Here is a 20,573-nt window from a genome sequence, read left to right on the forward strand (position 1 = left end):
CACCCCACTCACATCAATGGACAGATCATCCAGTCAGAAAATCAATAAACAAACACTGGCCTTAAATGACACATTAGATCAGATGAAATTAACTGATATATATAGAGCATTCCATCTGAAAGCAGCAGAATACACATTCTTTTCCAGTGCACATGAAACATTCTCCAGGATAGATCACCTGCTAGGTCACCAAAAATGTCTCAATGAATTTAAGAAAACTGAAATCATATCAAGCATCTTTTCTAACCACAATGCTATGAGACCAGAAATCAACTAGAGGGAAAAAAATGCAAAAAACACAAACACATAGAGGCTAAAAAATATGCTATTAAACAACCAATGGATCACTGAAGAAAACAAAAAGGAGATAAAAAAATACCTAGAGACAAGTGCAGACAAAACATGACTATTCAAAACCTGTAGCACACTGCAAAAGCAATTTTAAGAAGGAAGTTTATAGTAATACATGTTTACCTCAGGAAATAATAAAAATCTAAAACAACCTAACTTTTCGCCTAAAGGAACAAGAAAAAGAAGAAAAAACAAAACCCAAAGTTAGTAGAAGAAAGGAAATCATAAAGATCAGAGCAGAAATAAATGAAGTAGAAACTTAAAAAAATAGAAAAGATCAATGAAACTAAGAGCTAGTTCTTTCAAAAGATAAACAAAATTGATAAACCTTTAGCCAGACTCATCGAGAAAAAAAGGGAGAGGGTCCAAATCAATAAAACCAGAAATGAAAAAAGGAGAAGTTACAACTGACACCACAGAAATACAAAAGATCATAAGAGAGTACTACAAACAACTATATGCCAATAAAATGGACAACCTAGAAGAAATGGACAAATTCTTAGAAATATACAACCTCTCAAGACCAAACCAGGAAGAAATAGAAAATGTGAATAGACCAATTACCAATACTAAAATTTAATCAGTAATTTTAAAACTCCCAACAAAAGTCCAAGACCAAATGGTTTCCCAGGTGAATTCCAACAAATATTTAAAGAATTAACACCCATCCTTCTCAAACTATTCCCAAGAACTGCAGAGGAAGAAACATTCCTGAACTCATTCTATGAGGCCAGCATCACCTTAATACCAAAACCAGACAAAGCTATCACACACACACAAAAAGAAACTGTCCAATATTACTAATGAGCATAGATGCAAAATTACATACCAATTATTAATCTTCATTTGGCTGGAAGAATAGGGAAACAGCACCCCCTAAATCCATGGGTCTAGTCTTTATTGCACAGGATTATCAGAATCAAGCAGAAGTTTATGCCTTAAAAAAATGAAGAGGATTTTTAAAGAAAGGACACCACAGGAGAGAGAAGCAAGTCTGCAGAAAAGATGAAAGAGCATTTCCGACCATCACCTGAAGAGCCAGGAGCCAGTGGGAACTTACTATTACCTGAACTTACTGAACTTAATGCTGGAAAGTTCTTTGGGATGAGGCAATTAGGTTAAAACAAAATAAACAAAAAAACCTACGAGGAACCACCTCCAAGCAAAAATGAAATTTTATTTCTGCTTCAACAATAAATATACCTAAGTTGTTTTCCAAATCTTACCTCCTGATCAAATGTCTTTAAAAGTGAAATTTCGTATTATCTTTAGTTGTGATCTGTCCCACTTGGAAATTAAATATTTATCTTTAAAACGAGTTTTAAAGCTCAAATCTTATAGCACTGAGCACTGGTGCTCAGGCACCTCATGATCAGTTTCATTAGTCACAGAATAGCACCCACTGGTTACAGAGGCCCCACTTTTCACGATGATGAAGCAGTGGAGGCTTTTCACCCACCCAGAAGCTAAGTTTTGATGGCTTTGCCTTCTAAGGCATCAAACATGTCTTCTAAGGCCTTCTCCACACACTGGAGAAACTCCCGGGCATTGCGGCCTGGGTAGGAGGAGACGTTGCAGCCTATCCAGTTGTCATGAACAGCATACCCAATGCCAAAACCATCAGAGACCACAGGCGCAAAGCCGCCGAGGTTCACTGCTGGGCTGTTCAGCGTGCTCGTGGACAAGATGTTGTGGTTTATCCGTCCGTATGCAGGGTCCAGGTACAGCTCCGGCAGTTTGATCCCTTTGGCTGTTGCCAAGTACCGAAGAGCAAACAAGTGTCGATCAAAGCCCTGGCCTGTCAGAGACAAGATGGAAAATCAGAGTCTCAGAATTTCAGAACTGAAAAGGACCTTAGTAAAATCTCCCACCCATGGTAGGAATACCCTTCACAGCATCCTTGAGAGTGGAAGAGGGGTCTGCCTCCCTCTGTATGCACACCTTCAGCTTACTAACCTCTGGAGTTCATTCTAGAATATTCCTTTTAAAAAAAGCCATGAACAGCTGAGCTAAAAATCATCCTAAAATGAAAATGATTTTTAAATTTCTGAAACTGAATCAGTTTAGTCAGTTAAGAAAAGTAGGCGGACAGCACACTACGGACTCAAACCCCAAGATAAAACCCCAAGTCCAAGTCAAGTGTAAAAAACAAGATTGAGTCAACGGAACAAAATGGAAAGGGTATTTGACCAGGGTTCTGATCTCAGCTTTACTGCTAATTTGCTGTGTGAGCCTGGGCCAGTGGCTTCAGTTTCCTAGGGGCCACAGGCTTAGAAATCCTACATTGTCAAAAGTGAGTTTGATGACCAGTAAATGATAGACAGCATGTGCCACAGCTGAAAGTGACCTTAAATGAGGGTGAAGTTGGATGCACTTCCCCATCCCTGCTTCAGAGCAGAGAATACTCTGATCTCTAGTGGCTAGTCTGGCTGTTCAGACTGCTTAAGGTAGAAAAAAATAATCATCAGTTGGCCAAAGGATTAAACCTAGTGAAGGGGTGGAAATCTGATGTGGAGCAGAATATTACTGAGGCTTACCCCCAGCTCTGAGGGCAACAAAGCCCAAGGGCATGCTCCCCACCCCCGCCTCACCCATCGCTGCTTCCTTGGTCAGCTGGCTGTGGTACTTGGCGCACTGGGCCATCATCTGCTGAAGCTCTCCAGCGCTGTGCTTGGAGGGCTCCCTGACAAAGGCCTCAGAGCATCTCTTTGTGAAGATGGAGGCCGGGCGGATGGTCTCGGTGCGGCCATGCTTGAATGCTGCTGTGCTACAGGACTCATAGGTGGCCACTGTCTGCCCATACTGCCGCAGAAAGGCCATCTGGAAGGCCAGCTGAGCTACTGAGTCAGGGCTCAGCTTCTGCTTTTTCAAGAATTCTTTGCCTCCTCTCTGAAACTGGATGCAGTCAATGGTGAGAGTTTTCATGGTGGCATCAAACTTTTCCTTAGCAACACTAATGCCAGACTTTAAAGCATCATTCAGCTTGAAGTGGAGTTTCTGTACGGCAACAGAAGAATCAGTGCTGGCCGGCTGGCTCTGTGGAGTGACAGCAGGGGCCTGAGTGCTGTCTTTAAATACTTCATTAAAAAACCTGAGCACTGCAACTCCATCGCCCCAAGCATGCTCAAAGTGGACCGCGGCAGTGCCGTCCTTGGCTATAATGAGGTTAAAGGATTTATCAAACCAACGGTTTGTGCCGTCACCATGCAGCATGTTGTGGGACAAGTGGACAAGGTCCTTAATGGGGAAGTCATCCAGGCAGAGACAGAACACAGCAGAGTCCACTTTCCTCAGGGTCTCCTCATTGCCACTACTCACCAGCTTCTGCCTGAGCTCTGCCCAGATGTCCCGATTCTCAGTGGTCAGGTACGCCAGTGGGAACTCAGGGGCCAGGCTGTTGTCTGAGAGAATGTACTTCAGATGAGCCTGGATTTCAGAGGCGCTCACAATGTTCTCATCTTGATCTAGGACATCAAAGACATAGAAATGTCCTTTTCTTAGGACCAGGAGGTGCCTGGCCTTGTCATCGGTGAAGAGCTCATCTTGACTGGGTCTGGGTAAACGAGTTGAATTGAAAAGCCGAAAATACTGGGACATATCCAGGGGATATGCATTGACCAAGTAGGCACCGTACCAGGACAGAGAGGAAGGCACAAAGCGTATGAGTCTCTTGAAGGTATCAGTGTCACTTTTGACAGGGTTCAAGTGGAATATTTCTGGCTCCAAAAGGTTCGCTCGAAGAGTCTTCAGAAACCGCATGGCAGAAACAGTCATGTTGGTTGCCCGGGTGAGCTGGTCATTGTACTCAGACTTTGGGTCAGGGTTGAATGCCACAAATGGGTTAAAGTTTAGGACAATGGGGTCTCGAGCAGCTAAGTACATATCAAACCAGGGGCCTAAAAAATAAAAATTTTAAAAGAAAAACATAAAGAGTTAATGTAGTCCCTAAAAATAAAATTTGAGAAAGAAAAAAAAGAAATCAAACATATGCAAAAGAAATGGCATTAACCTCCAGAGGGTGGAATTTTCTGATTATTTTTTGCTCTGCAATAACTCACGCAATATAAATGGTGAACGGGATCATACAATATGTGGTCTTTTACATCTGATTTCTATCACAATAATGTTTTTGAGGTTCATCCATGTTATAGCATGTATTAGTTCTTCATTTCTTTATTTGCTGAATAACATTCCATTATACAGCTATACCACATTTTGTTTACCCATTCATCTGTAGATGAACATCTGGGTTGTTTCCACTTTTTGGTTATTATGAATGATGCTGGGTCGCACAAGTTTTTGTATGGACGTAAGTTCTCAGTTCTCTTGGGGATAGAGTTAGGAGTGGAATTGCTAGGTCATGTGGTAAGCCTACATTTAACCTTTTAGGGAACTGCCAGGGTGTCTTCCACAGTGGCTGCACCATTACCAGCAGCAGTGTACAAGAGCTCCAATTTCTCCACATCCTCGGCAACATCTGTGATTGTTACTGTCTTATTTGGTTGGAGCCATTCTGGTGGGTAACCATCATTGTGGGTTTAATTTGCATTTCCCTAATGTTTATTAATTGTTTTTTTTCCCTCATTCTATTTCCTTTCTTGACACTTAAAGGAATAAAAAACAGTAACACTTCACTTGCATTCATGCTTTAACAGAGTAATTGTTAATTTCTACCCCATCTGCTTAGGTTTCTCTTGCTTCATCTCCTTTCAGGGACGACATTCGTACAGAACTGTCTCCATAATATGGGGAAGTCTTCACCATCATTCTGTGTACCATGCACATTCCTGCACTCCCTCTTTTAGGAAATGCTTGAAAAGCAATTAGAAATAACTATCAGTGTGTGGGAACCACTCAAACTAGCCCTCTGTATTCCTGTGGACATTTTGCTTGTCAAAATTCCAGAAATTTTATCAGAAAATGTGCCTTCAAGAGAAGTTCCTGCTATGGTTAGCAAGCATGGGTGAACTCTATAAATTAGGGATACTTTCCATGGAGGAAATATTTTTTACACGCAAAGTGTTGAGGAAAGGATTAATGGACACAAACTTATCTACAATTCATTTGTTGGTCCATTCATTCCACTTCATTCCTTGATCACTGCTGTGCTGGGCCCCTGGCCCAGGGGATACAGAGAGGAATAGCACATGGACTTTGACTCAGAAGAACTCTCGTGAAGGAGACAAAGAGAATCAAAACATAATACACAGCACTAAAATGGGGGTAAGATATATCTGATGAAAGAAGGCATGAATTTATGCTTCTGATCCCTTCAGTAAAAGAACTTTAAAGAGACATAAACCAATAAGGCAAAGAGAATGAGAAAGGAGGAAAAAGCGAATACTGGAAACTGGAAAGCATCCAGGCAACTGGTAATGACTAAAGCCAACTCAAGAAAGCCGACCCTAAGATGGCAGCAGAGAAAGCCAAGAAATAATATGAGTTACACAGCAGAACCCCCGGAGGGCTCAGGAATTGGCAGCCTAGATATATCTAAATAAAGGGCTGTTTAATTAGACCCCCCACCCTCATCTGACAGATTCCCTCCCCACTCCAGTAGAAGACTTGCTATTCACTAGAAAAAGTAAATTGGGAGACACAAGTCACAGATCTCAAGCTTTCTTCCCTTACCCAACTCCTACCACAGCAGCAACCAGGAAAATACCTTTTGGCAGTTTACAGGGAGTCTAACCCAAAGACACTAACATTAGGGGCACCCGAGGACATGGTTTAGCCAGGTCACATTACGGCGAAGCTGTGACTGACAAGCCCACCCTCATCCACAGAGCTTCCCACAGCTTTTAAATCTCATTCATCTCTGAGACAACAAAGAAAGATTATGAAACATCTGAAGAAAGAAGAGGCAAAACAAACAGGAAAAAAGCAACTTGGAGAGTCTATGAAGATGAGAACTTAAAAGAAAGTTCCCAGATAAATTATCAAGCATATAGGAAGCAACAGAAGGTATAAGATAATTATTAACTTCAGAGAATATAAAGTTTGTATGGGAAAGAAAAAACAATCCCACTGTGCTGCATGACTCAGCTGACAGTAGTGTTTACATGATCATAACTGTAAATAAATACTGGGTATTGAGCTAACTCAAGTTACAAATAACTATACTGTGACAATGAGGGGATAGGAAGTGTGCATGACACCAGGTATGTGGTGAGGACGTAAGAGACTGCTAAATCCTTATCTTCTATAGTGAGAGGTCAATAGATAATGCCTAAAACTAAAAAAGTTAAGATGTATCAATATAAGCAAGTAATATAGAGAATGGAGGGAAATGTGAAGTGAGAAATTAGGGAAAGATCAGGAAATTGCTGTTTCTCCAAACAAGTCTGAGAGAACTATTTGATTCTTTAAACTATATGCATGCATAACCTTATTAAAATATAAACTAAGTTAAAAGAAGTGGGAACAGAGGTGGAAGTTCCATCCAATTCTGAATGGAAAGGGGGAAGGACTAAAAAGTTTCACAGAAAAATCATCCTACCTGGATCTTTTCTTTTTATCGAGATGTAACTGACATATAACATTATATTAGTTTCAGGTGTACAACATGATTTGATACTTATATATATTGCAAAATGGTCACTACAGTAAGTCTAGTTGACGTCCATCACCATATATAGTTACACAATCTTTTTTCTTGTGATGAGAACTTGTAAGATCTATACTCACAGCAACATTCAAATATACAATACAGTATTGTTAACTACAGTCACCAGGTTGTACATCATATCCCCAGGACTTACTTATTTTATAACTAGAAGTTTGTACCTTTCGAGTCCTTCAACCATTTCACCCACGCCCTCTCTACTCCCTACCTCTGACAACCATATTACCTGAGTCTTAAAGGAAGAATTTGCCAGGTAAAAAATGGTAGTGGATGGATAAAGCAAAGAAGAATGAAAGGCTGAGGGAAGGAGTTGTTCAGTTTTGCTGAAGCATGAGTGTGTTGGGAGAATACTAAAACACTGGCTGGAGGGGGCAGTTGGGTCAGATCGTGGAGGACCTAGAATGATACACACAGGACACAGGACTAAATCCTGCATCCTTTTCAGACAACTGATGATTAGGTTCTGTCTTGATCCTACCTACAGAGCAGGCAAGCCATTGCTCTGGAGCATGGACTCCAGTCAATACCTCACGGAGGAGGAGCTCACTCAGCCTTAACGTTTATCTCAGGAAGAGAGGATGAGACATGACTCAATGCTGGTTTCACCAGAAATAATTCTCAGACCAAAACAGAAGATGCCATACTTTCCATTATGGGGGGCTCTGGGAAACATCACGCCCACAGCCCTGCCTACGCACCTGAGATGTAGCTCGTGTGTTTATTCTGCTTGTCCTGAGCGACCAGCTGCTCATGCAGTTCTTTTCCAATCCCATTTGCAAAACTCTTACAAAATTGTTCTGTTTTCCTGAAATGCTCAAGAAAAGATAGAATCAAACCATGGCAGGGAATACACGCTTTTTAGATTCATGGCCAAGGACTCACACACAGAGCTTTGGGTCCCCAGTAGCATATCCCTAGAACCTGGGACAGAGATCAGAAAGTACCTCTGGTCAGAAGAACAGGAATCAATCTAAAACCGGTAAGTCTAGGATATCTTCTTAAAATGATTGGGAAAATGAATCCACATCTCATAAAACAATGTGTAATCTAAGAGACAGCCTGGTATGGAGAAAAGAATGTAAGCTTTGGAGTCAAAAAGAGCTAATTTTAAATTCTAGCTCTGTTATTTTCAAACTGTGTGATCTTGGATAAGTTACTTGATCTCTGAGTCTCAGTTTCTTTATATTAAAATAGAGATAATATACCTTACGTGATTTTAAAAATATTTATATAGCTAAGGATTTAGGATTATCTGAAACAGTACTTAGTAACAGGTAGCGATTAAATCATTACCATGTCATGAGAAGCTTCAAGTGACTAATATGGGATATTTAAAAGCAGAGGACTACATTATGAATAGTTCATCTGTTTTTTTCCATCACTGTCCAGAGAAGGACTCTGTGATTCTATGACAATGCCAGTTATTTGCACAACAAATTCTCATTGTGTGAAAAGAGTACTACACCAGGATACAAGAGCTTGATAGAATCCACTTTGTGACAATATCCAATATTATTTTCCAATTCCATGCTGAGTTAGTTTCCTAGGACTGCCACAACAAAGTACTACAGACTGGATGGCTTAAAACAATAGAAATGTATTCTATCACGGCTCTGGAGGCTAGAAGTACAGAATTAAGGTGTTGACAAGACCATATTCTCTCTGAAGACTCTAGGGGAGATCTTATTCCAGGCCTTTCTCTTAGCTTCTGGTGTTACCAGGTGTCCTTGGCATTCCTTGGCTTGTTGTCACACACCAATCTGCCTGATCTTCACACGGCTGTCTCTTGTCTTCTTGTAAGTACACCTGTCATAATGGATTAAGGACCTACCCCACTCTAGGATGACCTCATCTTAACTAATTACATCTGCAGCTACCTTATTTCCATATAAGGTCACATACTGAGGTTCTGAGAAGGCAACGAATTTGGGGGGGCATACTATCCAACCCAGTACATATGCTCACCAAGCAGACTTCTGGTCTGTCATATGCTCTCCTCGTGAACTCCCATACCAAGAGCACATGCCCTCTGCAAATGACCAGTATCAGCTAGCCTACCAGGTAGCACCTGCCAAGACAATACAAATTTGGCATTCTGGCTGATAAACCATTGCCTATTGAGTCTAGTTAAAGAGATTCTCACCTCAGCGCTTGGTCAGTTGTTCATGAGTGAAAACCTATCTCCTGAATTTACAAATGAAAGACTCGGTCGTAGGTGCCTGGTGACCCAATCAAATCAGATACTTCCTGAAGCTTGATCCACCACCACTTGCCAGCCTCTCTTAAACCACCCAACCATGGTCATTCCATTGCTCAGCATTTACCTGAACTGGTCATCGTCCAAGAGAGGCTTCTGTGCACTGAGGTATCGCCTAATGGTGTCTTCAAGTTTGGGAATAGGCAGCCTGGGAAGAAAGCAAAAACAGTGTAAACGTGACAATATGTGGGAGAGGTTAATTAGCTTCCCAGCCCAAACTAATAAATAATTACTGGATAATTAAGTTCCTTCCCCAAAACCAACAAAGGGAAGCCACTGACAAATGAGAATAGATGCATTTAGTTATCAGTGAATAGATGAAGTATCAATGGTAGCTCTGTTTTTAAGTAAAATGATAATTTTTAAATGTATTAATGATGAATTTCATATGCTAAATTAGGAAATAAACTAGCAGATTTAAAATGGGGAAGCAGAAGCTACCCAAGGCATTCCTGTTTGCTGGACACAGTTCTAACACCTGTGCTAACCCTGTATTGACACTGATTTTAATTCTACCCCTAGTTGGAACAACTGTCTTTTTTTCCCCTAAGATGATAAAAAAAAAAAGTTCTATTTTTAAGTTTTCTGTTGTATTTTATGACAGAGAATAACACAAAATGGAAGCACAGGTCTGTCTGCAAGCCAGCCAACCATGGGATCAACCAGCAAGCCATGCCCAGCCCACCAGAAGTCCTATGAGGAAGACCCAGACCTTCCTCTGTGCTTCGTCATCATTCTCTACCAGTGGATTCCCAAGCACAGCTCTGGTGATGAAGTTACTGGTCGACAGTGAAATGAAAACACATGGGCAGTATAGTGAGGTATACTTTCTTTTTCATGTTAATGATTTTATTGAAAGACATATTCCCTAGTACCAAAACTTAATCAGAATGTTATGTTACCTCTGCCAACTCAAAGTTAACACATTGAAAATATCTAAATATAGCAGCCATTTAGGAAAACCAAAAAGTTATCCATAACATAGTATAAAACCTTACTCTAAGACATGTTCTTCAGTTTATTTTTCAATGTATGTTTACCCAAAACATGATGTCAAAAATAAATCTGAATTATTTACAGCCATCATGGACTTAGGCTGCGCTGAGTAACCACTCAGAACACTTTCACACTGCAGATCTCCTTACATTCGTGAACTTCCACAGAAAATCCCCAACCGACCCCAGCTGAATTCATAATTACAAAGTTACCTGCTTACCTTTCTCAAGACTTTATTTTGATACAATAGGGACATAAATGAACATTAACCTTTTTAAAAAAATTCTAAATTAGAAGCAACGGCAGTTTTATAAAGACAGTCCTTATTTAAAAGCTTCTGGGGTATTAACTCTAGCCTGAACTTCCTTTACTGGAGTAGAGCAAGCTTTCAGAGTGATTATTTATTTTGGAGTTGTTAATACAATAGAAAGTGAATTTTCTCAATAGAACTAAATTAAGGCAGTATAAATTCTATATAAAAATTTTCATCACAGATGTAAAAGTCACTTGTTTTCTATAAAATATTAACAATAACTTAACAAATGTACTAAGCTTACCAAGTCTTTTTTTTTTGCCTTACATAACATACCCTCAGCGTAAATGTCAAATAACAATACAACCCATATGACTGGGATTATCTGATACTTGCAGGTGACGGCCATGGTTATGAAGTTATTGGTTCACATGTGGATAGTACAGTGAGCTTTTCACAAAGCTAAATTCTCTTAAATGAAAAATCTGTCCTTAATTCTGAGATTGTCCCCCTCCCCTCCCTTTTTTTGGATGGCAGTCATAAAAGGTCTTTCTTTTATGTTGATAACATAATTTTGTTGATAATGTTGATAACAATATTTTCCCATATAATTTTACTGATCTGTGAAATCCAAAAGTATAAGAACTACTGACAGTGAAAAGAGAATGAGATTTAGAATCAGATTTAGGCTTAAATCCCAGCTCTGTCACTCAATCTCTAGTGATATGGTTATGGGTTGCAAATTAACTGTTGTCTCTCAGACTCCATCTTCTGCCTATGAGTTGGAAAGAAGAACTGCCTCACAGACAGACAAAGATAAATTGTAAGCACAGGGAATATAACCAATAATTTATAATATGTATAAATTGAGTATAATCTTTAAAAATTGTCAATCACTATGTTGTACACCTGAAACTTATATTGTAAATCAACTATACCTCAACTTTAAAAAGTGTGAATTTTATGGCATGTGAATTTGATAAAGCTATTAAAATTGTTTTTACCAAGTCACTTTTCAATTCTGGTGATCAATTTTTTCCTCAGTAAGATGAAGGATCTAAAAAAGACAGTTTCTAAGGCTCCTTTACAGTCTGTGACTGCAACCTCAGAAACCCAGGCGATTCCTCCCCTTGTAGAGCAGCAGACCTTCACAACAGTGAAGAGGGCAGACTCTGGCTTCACAGCTCTGTGACTCTGGGCACGCTGCCCATCCTGGACCTCATTTTCGTCATCTATAAAATGGGATGATATTAATATGTACTCCTAGGGTTCTGTGCAGATTACATGAGCCAATGCAAGTCACTGACTCACAATAGTGCCTGGCACATAGTAAGCACTCAATAAATAATAGGTTTTATTACCTACTCAGTCATCAAGTCCTGTAGATCCCAATTCTGCCACTAGACCGTTCACAACGCTAGAGAACTAGCTCATCATCTCTCTGTCAGCGCCCAGCACAGGGTTTAACCATTTCTGTTGTTTTGCCTGCTCCCGTCCTTTCTCACTTCTGGTAACAGCACCTCCTCCTATTCAAGTCCCTGCGGTTCAGGTGGAGCTCACTACACGCCCAGCTCCCATGGATGGGCTTACAGCTTACTGGTTCAGAACCAATAAGACCCAGTAAGAACCTATAAGACTTAATTACAGGGTTTGTTTTTTTTTAACTGTTAGGACAAGGGAATCTCTGATAGCTGGATCACTAAGAGATTAGTGTGACCGCCACTTTGTCACCATGAGGAGAGAACCTACTTGAGAATGGAGTCACACAAATGACGAGCTGAGTGGAAAGGCAAAACAGAGTCTTGATGACATCATTTGGTCCCCTTAATCCAACCTGGATTTTTCAGGTCTGTTGGCCTAAGCCAGTTTAACTTGGGTTTCTATAGCTTGCTCCCACAAAGGCCCTTACTGTGGCCTTTTCAGTGTTTACTTACAGTCAGCATTTATTCTCTACTCTTTAGAAATCAAGCTGCAAGGTCACCTCCAGTCTCTTTGCACTACCCTTTCTCCACAGTTCCTCAAAGAAAACCCAAAGTGGGTTCATATGCTCACCTATAGCTCCTTGAGCTCCTTGAGATATAATTCACCAGATGCCTTAAAAGAGGTAGAGCCAGGGCCTTTGAAAGATTCCTGGTAGGTCCATTTAAACCATGGGGGTTCTCCTTCCCAACCCTCTAGCTAAGAACCCTACCCCCATCTAAACAGCATCTGCTAAAATAAAGATGGAAGAAAAGTTATCACTACCCAGATTTATCTCCTGTGTAAGTGATTCTATCATTACTCAGTCAGTCTCCAAGCAGTAGACATTTACTGTTCTCCCTGCAAGAATACAGCTATAAAACACAGCTTTCGTATTTTTATGCAATCTAGTTCTTATTTAGATAAAATCATTCTGGATATCAAGACAATCTGCAGAACATGCCTTTCGGGCCCAGAACATTACTGTTTCTACCTGTTATCCTCCACACCCTGGAAACTCTGGCCTCACCTGCCTCCTAGGTGAATTCTAGAAAAGATGTCTATTTTGTCTTGAATACCAGTTATCATCTAAAGTTAAGAGAGGTTAGAAGAGAAACAACAGATAATTGACAATTACTGCAGATCAACCATAGGCCTAAAATAATGACCCAGTATTATTTTTTTTTTAAAGATGCAATGCCCCTTCCCTGCCCTGGCCAACACACACACACACACACACACACACACACACACACACACACACACACACACTCACTCACTCACTCACTCCAGTTCTAATAACTTAGGGCCCAAATGGTGATTCTTTTTTTTTTTAATTTTTAAAATTTATTTATTAATTGTTTTAATTTTTTTGAGGGGGAGGTAACCAAATGGTGATTCTTTACTTTGGGCTGGACCTACCATCAACTTCTCAACATGTCTAGAAATGCATTTTTTTTGGCTTCTGTTACTTAGCATGTGCTGTTCTATTCTTCCTTCACCCCTCTCACCTGGTGGTCTTCAAAATCCAACTCAAATGTCACCCCTTCTCTGAATCTTTCTTACTCTCCCAGGCACTAAGTCACTCCCATCCCCACACTTATACAACACAATATGCAACAAATGTCTGTTTAAGGTAGTTACAGTACTTGTGAATACATACTGAGTACTTACCATGTGCCTGGCTTTGTGCTAAGTGCGTTATATCAGGGTATTTAATTCTAACAACCCTGAGAGGAAGGTATTATTAGCATCCCCATTTTTAGTTTAGATGATTTGCTCACAGCCATGCAGCTAGTAAAAAGCAGAGCTGGATTAAAAATCAAATCTGTCTCCTGTCTCATGATTGTAACCACTATGAGATGCTGCTTCCCACTTAACCATTATATCATAACTATCTGTTTACCAGTCATATCTCCCCCACTATTTAGTAAGCTCCTCATCATGACTGACTGGTCTCCAAATCCATAAATGTTTATCAGATTAATAACATGAATGTGTAGGTCTGGCAGATCCATGCTTTGTCTCCCTGGGACTTACAGTTTTACATTCTGAGGTTAACGGTTCAGTGTATATAAATATATAAATATAATCCTTAAAAAAAAACCCACCTAACTGAAATGTACACCTAAAAATAGTTTAAAAGGTAAATTTTATGTTATGTATATTGACCATGCTAAAAAAGAGCAAAGAAAAAATATAACATCTAAAAGCCAAGCAAATGATAGTACAAAGGTTCCTAGAGGAAAGCAAGTCCAAAGTCACTTGGTTAAAGACAGTGATATGACAGGAAAAGGAAGAGGGAAGAGGTGAAGGGAGACCCAGCTGGACCAGGTAATACTAAAGGAATAGTCCTTCCCATGCCAACTGCTAACGACTGTTCCCTATTTTGGCATCTTACCTCACTCTAACCTCCCAACAGCCCCGTGAACTCTGTTCTGCTCCTACTACACAAGTAAGAACTAGGGCTCAAAGAAGTTCCCTGGATTGCCTTAAGTTACAGAGTATCATATCTGGAATGTGAAACTAAATTCTACCAGATTTCAAAGCCAGGACTTTTCACCTAGTGTGACAAAAAAATGAGTGTGAAAGATAATACACTTTACCTCTCTAGACTCTCGGAGATAAAAGGAATCTCATCTAACCCCCAACTTGGAGCTGAGGTCGTGGTAGACTAGGTGGAAGATGTCCTTTAAACTTACACGTGGATGATAAGTGTTACTGTTTGAAGCTCCAAGATATTTGTGCTGTGAATTGGAGGAAATGATCTTAAATATTCTTCCCAGCTTTCCAATTCTAAAATGGAGAAAATCCCTCTGATCCTAAACCTGGGGTGGGGCCTGGGCCTGTCTGGAAGTTAAAGGCCATCTGACGCTGGGCTTGGCAAAGGAAGACAGGCTCTGTCACTCCTCACCTTTCCCCGACATACTGGCTCAGCTCACACCCAGGCTGTCAAAGCTTATCCCACTGGCACAGAGACTTTTTTTCTCCTCCCCGTCTTCCTGCCAAATTTATTTTTATTTATTTATTTTTGAGTACAGGTAGATTTATTTAGAGAGATACATACTGCATAGGGTGTAGGCTGTTTCAAAAGGCAAAAGAAAGGCCACGAGGTGTGGGGGTTGGGTGCTCGGGTTAAAGTAAAAGTCGGTACACACTCCACAGACAGAGTGCGGGGCCGTCTCCAAAGAGGAGGGAGCAACAGAGGAGGGAGCAAGGGAGGAGGCCCCTCCTGCCAAATTTAAACATTGAGACTGGGACTAGATAATCTTATGTTAGTTCATTTTAGATGTCTGCCCATTATAGTTTCACAGGAATCACCCCAGATGATATTCTTGAGAGGGTGGGGGTGGGCAGTGATGACAGTGGGTTAAGGGTTTCCTGAATGTAGAGGAAAAAAGGCAACCTAGTAGCTGGGGGTGCTGCCTGTGACAACCTTGGTTCTCTTCATGGGGTGGGGAGAGCTGGTCTCCAGTCCCTGGACTGGCAGATCCCTGATGGCAGCTTGGTTAGAAAGGAAGTAAAAAGGGTCTTTGAAACAAATTTGGAACTTGACACCAGGAACTAACTGGTGAGTAGCTCAAGAAGTTAAAGTCTGATTTTAGAGGATGAAGGAATTGGGGAAAATTTTTAATATTGGAGGAGATTTGGCAGCTTAGATTAAGGCTGGGAGTTCAAAGACTGGGAAAACTGGAAACTGAATTAAAGAAAATACTGGGTGAGGGAAAGAGAGGAAGATTTACTGGGGCTGTGTTAACAGGGGAAGTAGATTCTGGGAGAAGTGTTTGAAGGTCGGGGGAGTAGCGATAGTGAGAAGGCATAGATAGAATTTGGGTGGGCCCTGGCTCTAACGTGAATAAGATAAGATTTTGAGAGTACTGAAGGTGGGGTCTAGGATTCTGCGAGGGTGGGCTGAAGTTGCAGGGGGTAAAGTGGGTTAGGGAGGATATTTTGAGGGAGGAAGGAGAGGGAAGTGTTGAGGAAGGTTTGGTAGGGGTGAAAGGTTTCCAGGTGAGGACCGCTAGGGGGAAAAGCAGGGCGCTAAAATAGAAGAGTCCTGGAGGCACAGGGAGTGCAGCCGAGGGTTCTGAGTAACAGGCGTGGAGAAGGTGGAGTGCTGGGAGAAGCTGAGGGGGACTAACTATTAATGACCAGGAACTGGCCGTATTCTGGGAAGGAATGTGGGGGACACCCTAGTTAAGGGGTAAGGACAGTGTTGGAGATATGCAAGTTGGACATTTTTCAGGGAGAAAGGTGAGGGACAATTAGGTATCTGATTGGAAGCTGGGTTATCGGAGGAATTTGAGAAGAGTTTGAGAGAAAATCTGAGAGAACAAAGCGGGGGAGTAGGGGGTGGGGTAGAGTTCTGAAGAGAATTTGAGCGTTCTGAAGTTCCTGTGCCAGGAGATCCCGCAAGTCACAGGATTTTCAGACTGGAGGATGCGGCAGCGTCCGGGGTCGGAGTTTGGGGCGGAAGAGGGTCAGTAGGAGAGCCGTGAGTGACTGAGGTTGGGGCCGATCCCGGCTGGCGGTGGGAGGCGGGGACCGGGAGGCCGGGCTCACCTGGGCAGACTGTCCTGGTAGTGCATAGTGGGCACGATGCTGCGCTGCAGGTACTGGCCGGGCTCGAAGCCGGCACTCAGGGGCCGACAGGAGGCTCCCCGGCCAACGGCAGGGCTCCGGGGCCAGGCGCGCAGCAGCAGGCGGGCCACCATCGTCCCGGAAGGCGGCGGCAGCGAGAACGCGGAGGATGGGAAGCTGTGGCGTACAGAGACCCAGGACGCTGCCCTCAGTGTTCCGGGGCGCAGCATCCGGGACGCGGGATCAGTCGGTGCTCGTCCGCGGACCACTTCCGGCCACGGCCCCGTCCACGGAAGGCCCAACCCACGGAATGGCCCGCCCACAGACGAAGCCCCGCCCACACAAGCCCTGCCCGCCTCTCGGAGGGTCCAGCCCACCGCCTGGCGGGCAGGGCTGCTGCCTCCCGGCTGGGCTGGCCTCCCTCCTACTCTCCTGGCGGCGGGAAACGGACCTCTGAAGCCACTCCTTTCTCCTGTTGTGGAGCAAGTTAGAAACTGAAACTGAAGCAAAAGAAAAGCCGAAAAAAGCTTTTGGAATCTGATAGCCTTGATCCAGGCTCTGTCCCTGGGATATAGTGGGAAAAAATTTTAAACCTCTGTTTCCTCATCTGAGAAATAGGGGTTATCATCATTGCCACCTAGGAACGCACCTCTCAGGTTCCTAGATAGGAAACGAGATCACTTGGTATATATATAGTCAGTGCCTGGAACTACAAGCAGGAAACGGTAGCGGTTGTTGTTACTAATCACCCGTGAAATCTGCCCACTAGAAGACTTCACATACCATGGTTAGCACCACACAGTTGCCCTGAGAGCTCATTTGAACCAGTATTAGAGAATATGTGTGCAGAAGCCACAAACCATGGAATCTCCTCCCCTCCAGCCACCATTTCTGTGCAGAAAGCCGCTTTAGAGCAGGATCCCTTCTGCTTGAACATCCTTTCTCAGCTTGAATATTTCCAAAGACAGGAAGCTCTGCCTCTGGCTCTAGAGAGCCTTCCATACTCAGTGGACTACATGAGGCTGCCTGTCCCCTTGGATCACCTCCATGTTTCCTTCCAACTCCGACTCCAAGATTATACAACTTGAATAGAGATCCATCATTCCCTACCCATCGCAAAACAACCCCACCACACTCCCATCCCTGCTTTCAGCTGCAGCTGAAGGATTAAGTAGGCTCTGCTCCCATTTTACAGAAGAAAGGGAGATATCAAAAGACATAAAAGCATGCTATCTGGCTCGAGGTACAGAATTCCACTGCAGCAAGAGGGCCTTCCCTTATCTCCATCTCTCACTCCTGGCCCTGTGGGTTTGAGGTAGCCCAGTACCTTTCTTCTGCTCCATAACTGACTAAGCAGAGCCAGAAGCTGGAGCACACCGGAAAGAGCACTGGACTGGGAGTAAGGAGACCTGAGTTTTGGTTTCAGCTCTGTCCTTATCTAGCTAGGTAAACGCCTGGTTGAACAGGAAGATCACTAATCAGCCTATGCTCATTCAGTGGTGACTACAAATCCCTAAGAACTGAACATGAAACAGAAATACTGAATATCTAATCTGCCTCCCTTGAGGAGAGAACAGACAGTCTAAAACAAGCTTAAAACATCAATGCCGCTTGCCTGTAGTGTAGAGGGCCAGAGGGGGAAGAGCAAACCCTTTCTGAAAAAGCTCACTCCAAATCCAGACAGTTACTGAATCCTTGAAACCTGAGGCAAATGTCAGGAGCTGTGCAGAGCTAAGAGGATTAGAGGACCCGGGAGAAACAGTGCACCCAGTAGAAGAGCAGCGGCTTAATTCTAGAGACAGAGAGCCAAGGGATAGTGCCCATCCAGTCTGACAGCGAAAGAGGGGCTGAAAGCCTTGTGGAAGTGCATGGCTGATAGTAACACATATAACCTCTCAGGCAGGTGTCCCAGGCCGCCTTCTGGCACCCAGCTGCTTCTCCGCTTCCCATTGTGTCACCTTAAGTACACTCTGCTGTAACACTGAACTGCTCACCACTCCCAAAACTTCTCCCTACTCCACGCTTTTTTGTTTTTTTAGGTATGTCTACTGTGTGGAATGTTCTTTCCATGCATCTCTGCACACTGACATCCTTTAAATGCCATTTCAAAACTCACAACTTCTGTGAAGTCTTCCTGTATCCACTCTCATCCTTCCCACAAGAACAAATTCCTCTCTCTGATTCCACAGCACCTTTCACAATCCTTTCCTGTTATATGTGGAAACATAACTGTATTACGATTAGCTCATCTCTCACAATAAACTCTGAGCTTCTCTAAGGCAGGGTTCTTGTTTTCACTTATGTGCTCCAGCATCTCACACCCCAGTGTCTCGCACAGGGCCTATCATGGGTAGGTGCTTGCCTTCTTTTGCTTTGGGATGGCTCTGAGACCTGTACCACATTAAGGATAAACAAGAACTGGAAGACCAGAAACACTGTATTTTGCTGTATAAGGGTCAAGAAAGCTTCTCTACTCAGAGAAAAATTCTGAAGAATAAATTGTTTGTACTGAAGTAATCCCAGAATTTGGCTCTGTTTCGAATTAACTATGAGAAAGCAGAACATGATGGCCAGGTTAAGGTAATATTCTTATTCAAACTCAAGGTCCTTAAAAACAATACACATTTTTTAATTAAGGCATAATTGACATTATATCTCAATTGACATAACATCATGCTAGTTTCAGGTGGACAACATAATGATTTGATATTTGTATATACTATGAAATGACTACAATAAGTCTAGTTACCATTCGTCACCATACATAGTCACAAAAATCTTTTTGTGTGTGTGATGAAGACTTTTAAGATTTACTCTCTTACAACAACAAAAAACAAAAAGAAAAAATTTTAATGAAAAAAGAAAAAATAGGAAAAAGATTTTTCTCTCTTAGCAACTTTCAAATGTGTAATACAGTATTATTAACTGTAATCACCATGCTGGACATTACATCCCTATGACTTATTTTGTAACTGGAAGATTGTACCTATTGACCCCCTTCACCCATTTTGTCCACCCCTAACCACCTCCCCGCTGGCAACCACCAATCTGTTCTCTGTATCTATGAACTTGATTTTTTTTTGTTCTGCTTTGTGTCTTTGTTTTTAGATTGCACATATAAATGAGATCATATGGTACTCATCTTTTTGTCTTTTTTCATTTAGTGTAATACCATCTAGGCCCATCCATGTTGTTGCAAATGGCAAGATTTCATTCTTTTTTTTATAGCTTAGTAGTATTGCATTGTGTGTGTGTGTGTATATGTGTGTATTTATATATAACATCTTCCTTATCCATTCATCCATCAATGGACATTTAGGTTGTTTCCATATCTTGGCTATTACAAATAAGGCTGCAGTGAACATAGGGGTGTAATACCTTTTCAAGTTAGTGTTTTCATTTTCTCTGGATAAATACCCAGAAGTGGAATTGCTGGATCCTAGGGTTGTTCTATTTTTAATATTTTGAGGACCCTCAATACTGTTTTCCATAGTGGCTTCACCAATTTACATCCCCTTCAACAGTGCATGAGCGTTCTCTTTTATCCACATCCTTGCTAGAGAATATGGCAGGACTGAGATGGGGTGACCCTTTAAAGGTGGGCAAGTCTGGAGCAAATTTGAAGGCTGAGAGGGAGGAGCCAGTGGGAAGGCAGAGATTAAAGAGAGGTGGAAACTAATTGATGGAGAAAGTCCTGGAGGAAATGAGAAGGAATGGGTTGGAGAAAGGGGCAGGTCTTTAAAAGAGAGAAGGCAAGGATGGGCTGAGATAACTTCACCACTCACCTCTGCCATCTGCTCCTCTATCTGCACTTCTGCTACTGCTGCTTTGCTTCTGTTGTCCCATCAGCTCCAAGACCATGTTGGGAACAGCTGGAAGCCACATCTGGGTACCTCTCAAAACTGTCTGTGAATCCTCGTGTTGGGGGCTCCAGTTCCTCCCAAGTTCCGTAATTGAGAATATAGAGCTAACAGCAGGAAGGACTGGACTCTGGGTCCCTTTGAGGCCATGCCAATCCACACACCAACTAAGAGGAATGACCTCAACTTTCC

At 42.2% G+C, this 20,573-nt stretch overlaps 1 protein-coding gene across 2 annotated transcripts; it reads right to left on the reverse strand.

Annotated features, from left to right (window-relative positions):
• Window positions 1-1,508: 1,508 nt before the first annotated feature.
• On the reverse strand, window positions 1,509-16,806 carry CPT2 (carnitine palmitoyltransferase 2). Of its 2 annotated transcripts, none has more exons than XM_010982124.3 (5): window positions 16,504-16,806; window positions 9,301-9,381; window positions 7,675-7,781; window positions 2,943-4,247; window positions 1,509-2,149 (listed from the first exon to the last, which is right to left on the reverse strand). In XM_010982124.3, exons 1-5 carry the CDS (start codon window positions 16,749-16,751, stop codon window positions 1,818-1,820), a joined length of 2,073 nt encoding a protein of 690 aa, XP_010980426.1. In that variant the 5' UTR covers window positions 16,752-16,806; the 3' UTR covers window positions 1,509-1,817. The 2 variants fall into 2 exon arrangements, with proteins under 2 accessions (XP_010980426.1, XP_010980428.1); XM_010982126.3 differs by lacking the exon at window positions 16,504-16,806 and adding an exon at window positions 8,942-9,044 and having other exon boundaries at window positions 9,301-9,387.
• Between the last annotated feature and the right edge of the window lie 3,767 nt (window positions 16,807-20,573).

The sequence above is a fragment of the Camelus dromedarius genome, chromosome 14 (genome assembly GCF_036321535.1).
Source record: "Camelus dromedarius isolate mCamDro1 chromosome 14, mCamDro1.pat, whole genome shotgun sequence".
Lineage (NCBI taxonomy): Eukaryota > Metazoa > Chordata > Mammalia > Artiodactyla > Camelidae > Camelus > Camelus dromedarius.

What these genes read in the sequence shown, in the direction of transcription:
- CPT2 (XM_010982124.3), bottom strand. Translation starts at nt 16,751, where the DNA reads ATGCTGCGCCCCGGAACACTGAGGGCAGCGTCCTGGGTCTCTGTACGC. An exon ending in TTGGACGATGACCAGTTCAG is followed by an intron (nt 7,782 to 9,300) that starts GTAAATGCTGAG and finishes TGAGCATTTCAG; the next exon opens with GAAAACAGAACAATTTTGTA. An exon ending in GACCAAGGAAGCAGCGATGG is followed by an intron (nt 2,150 to 2,942) that starts GTGAGGCGGGGG and finishes TGTCTCTGACAG; the next exon opens with GCCAGGGCTTTGATCGACAC.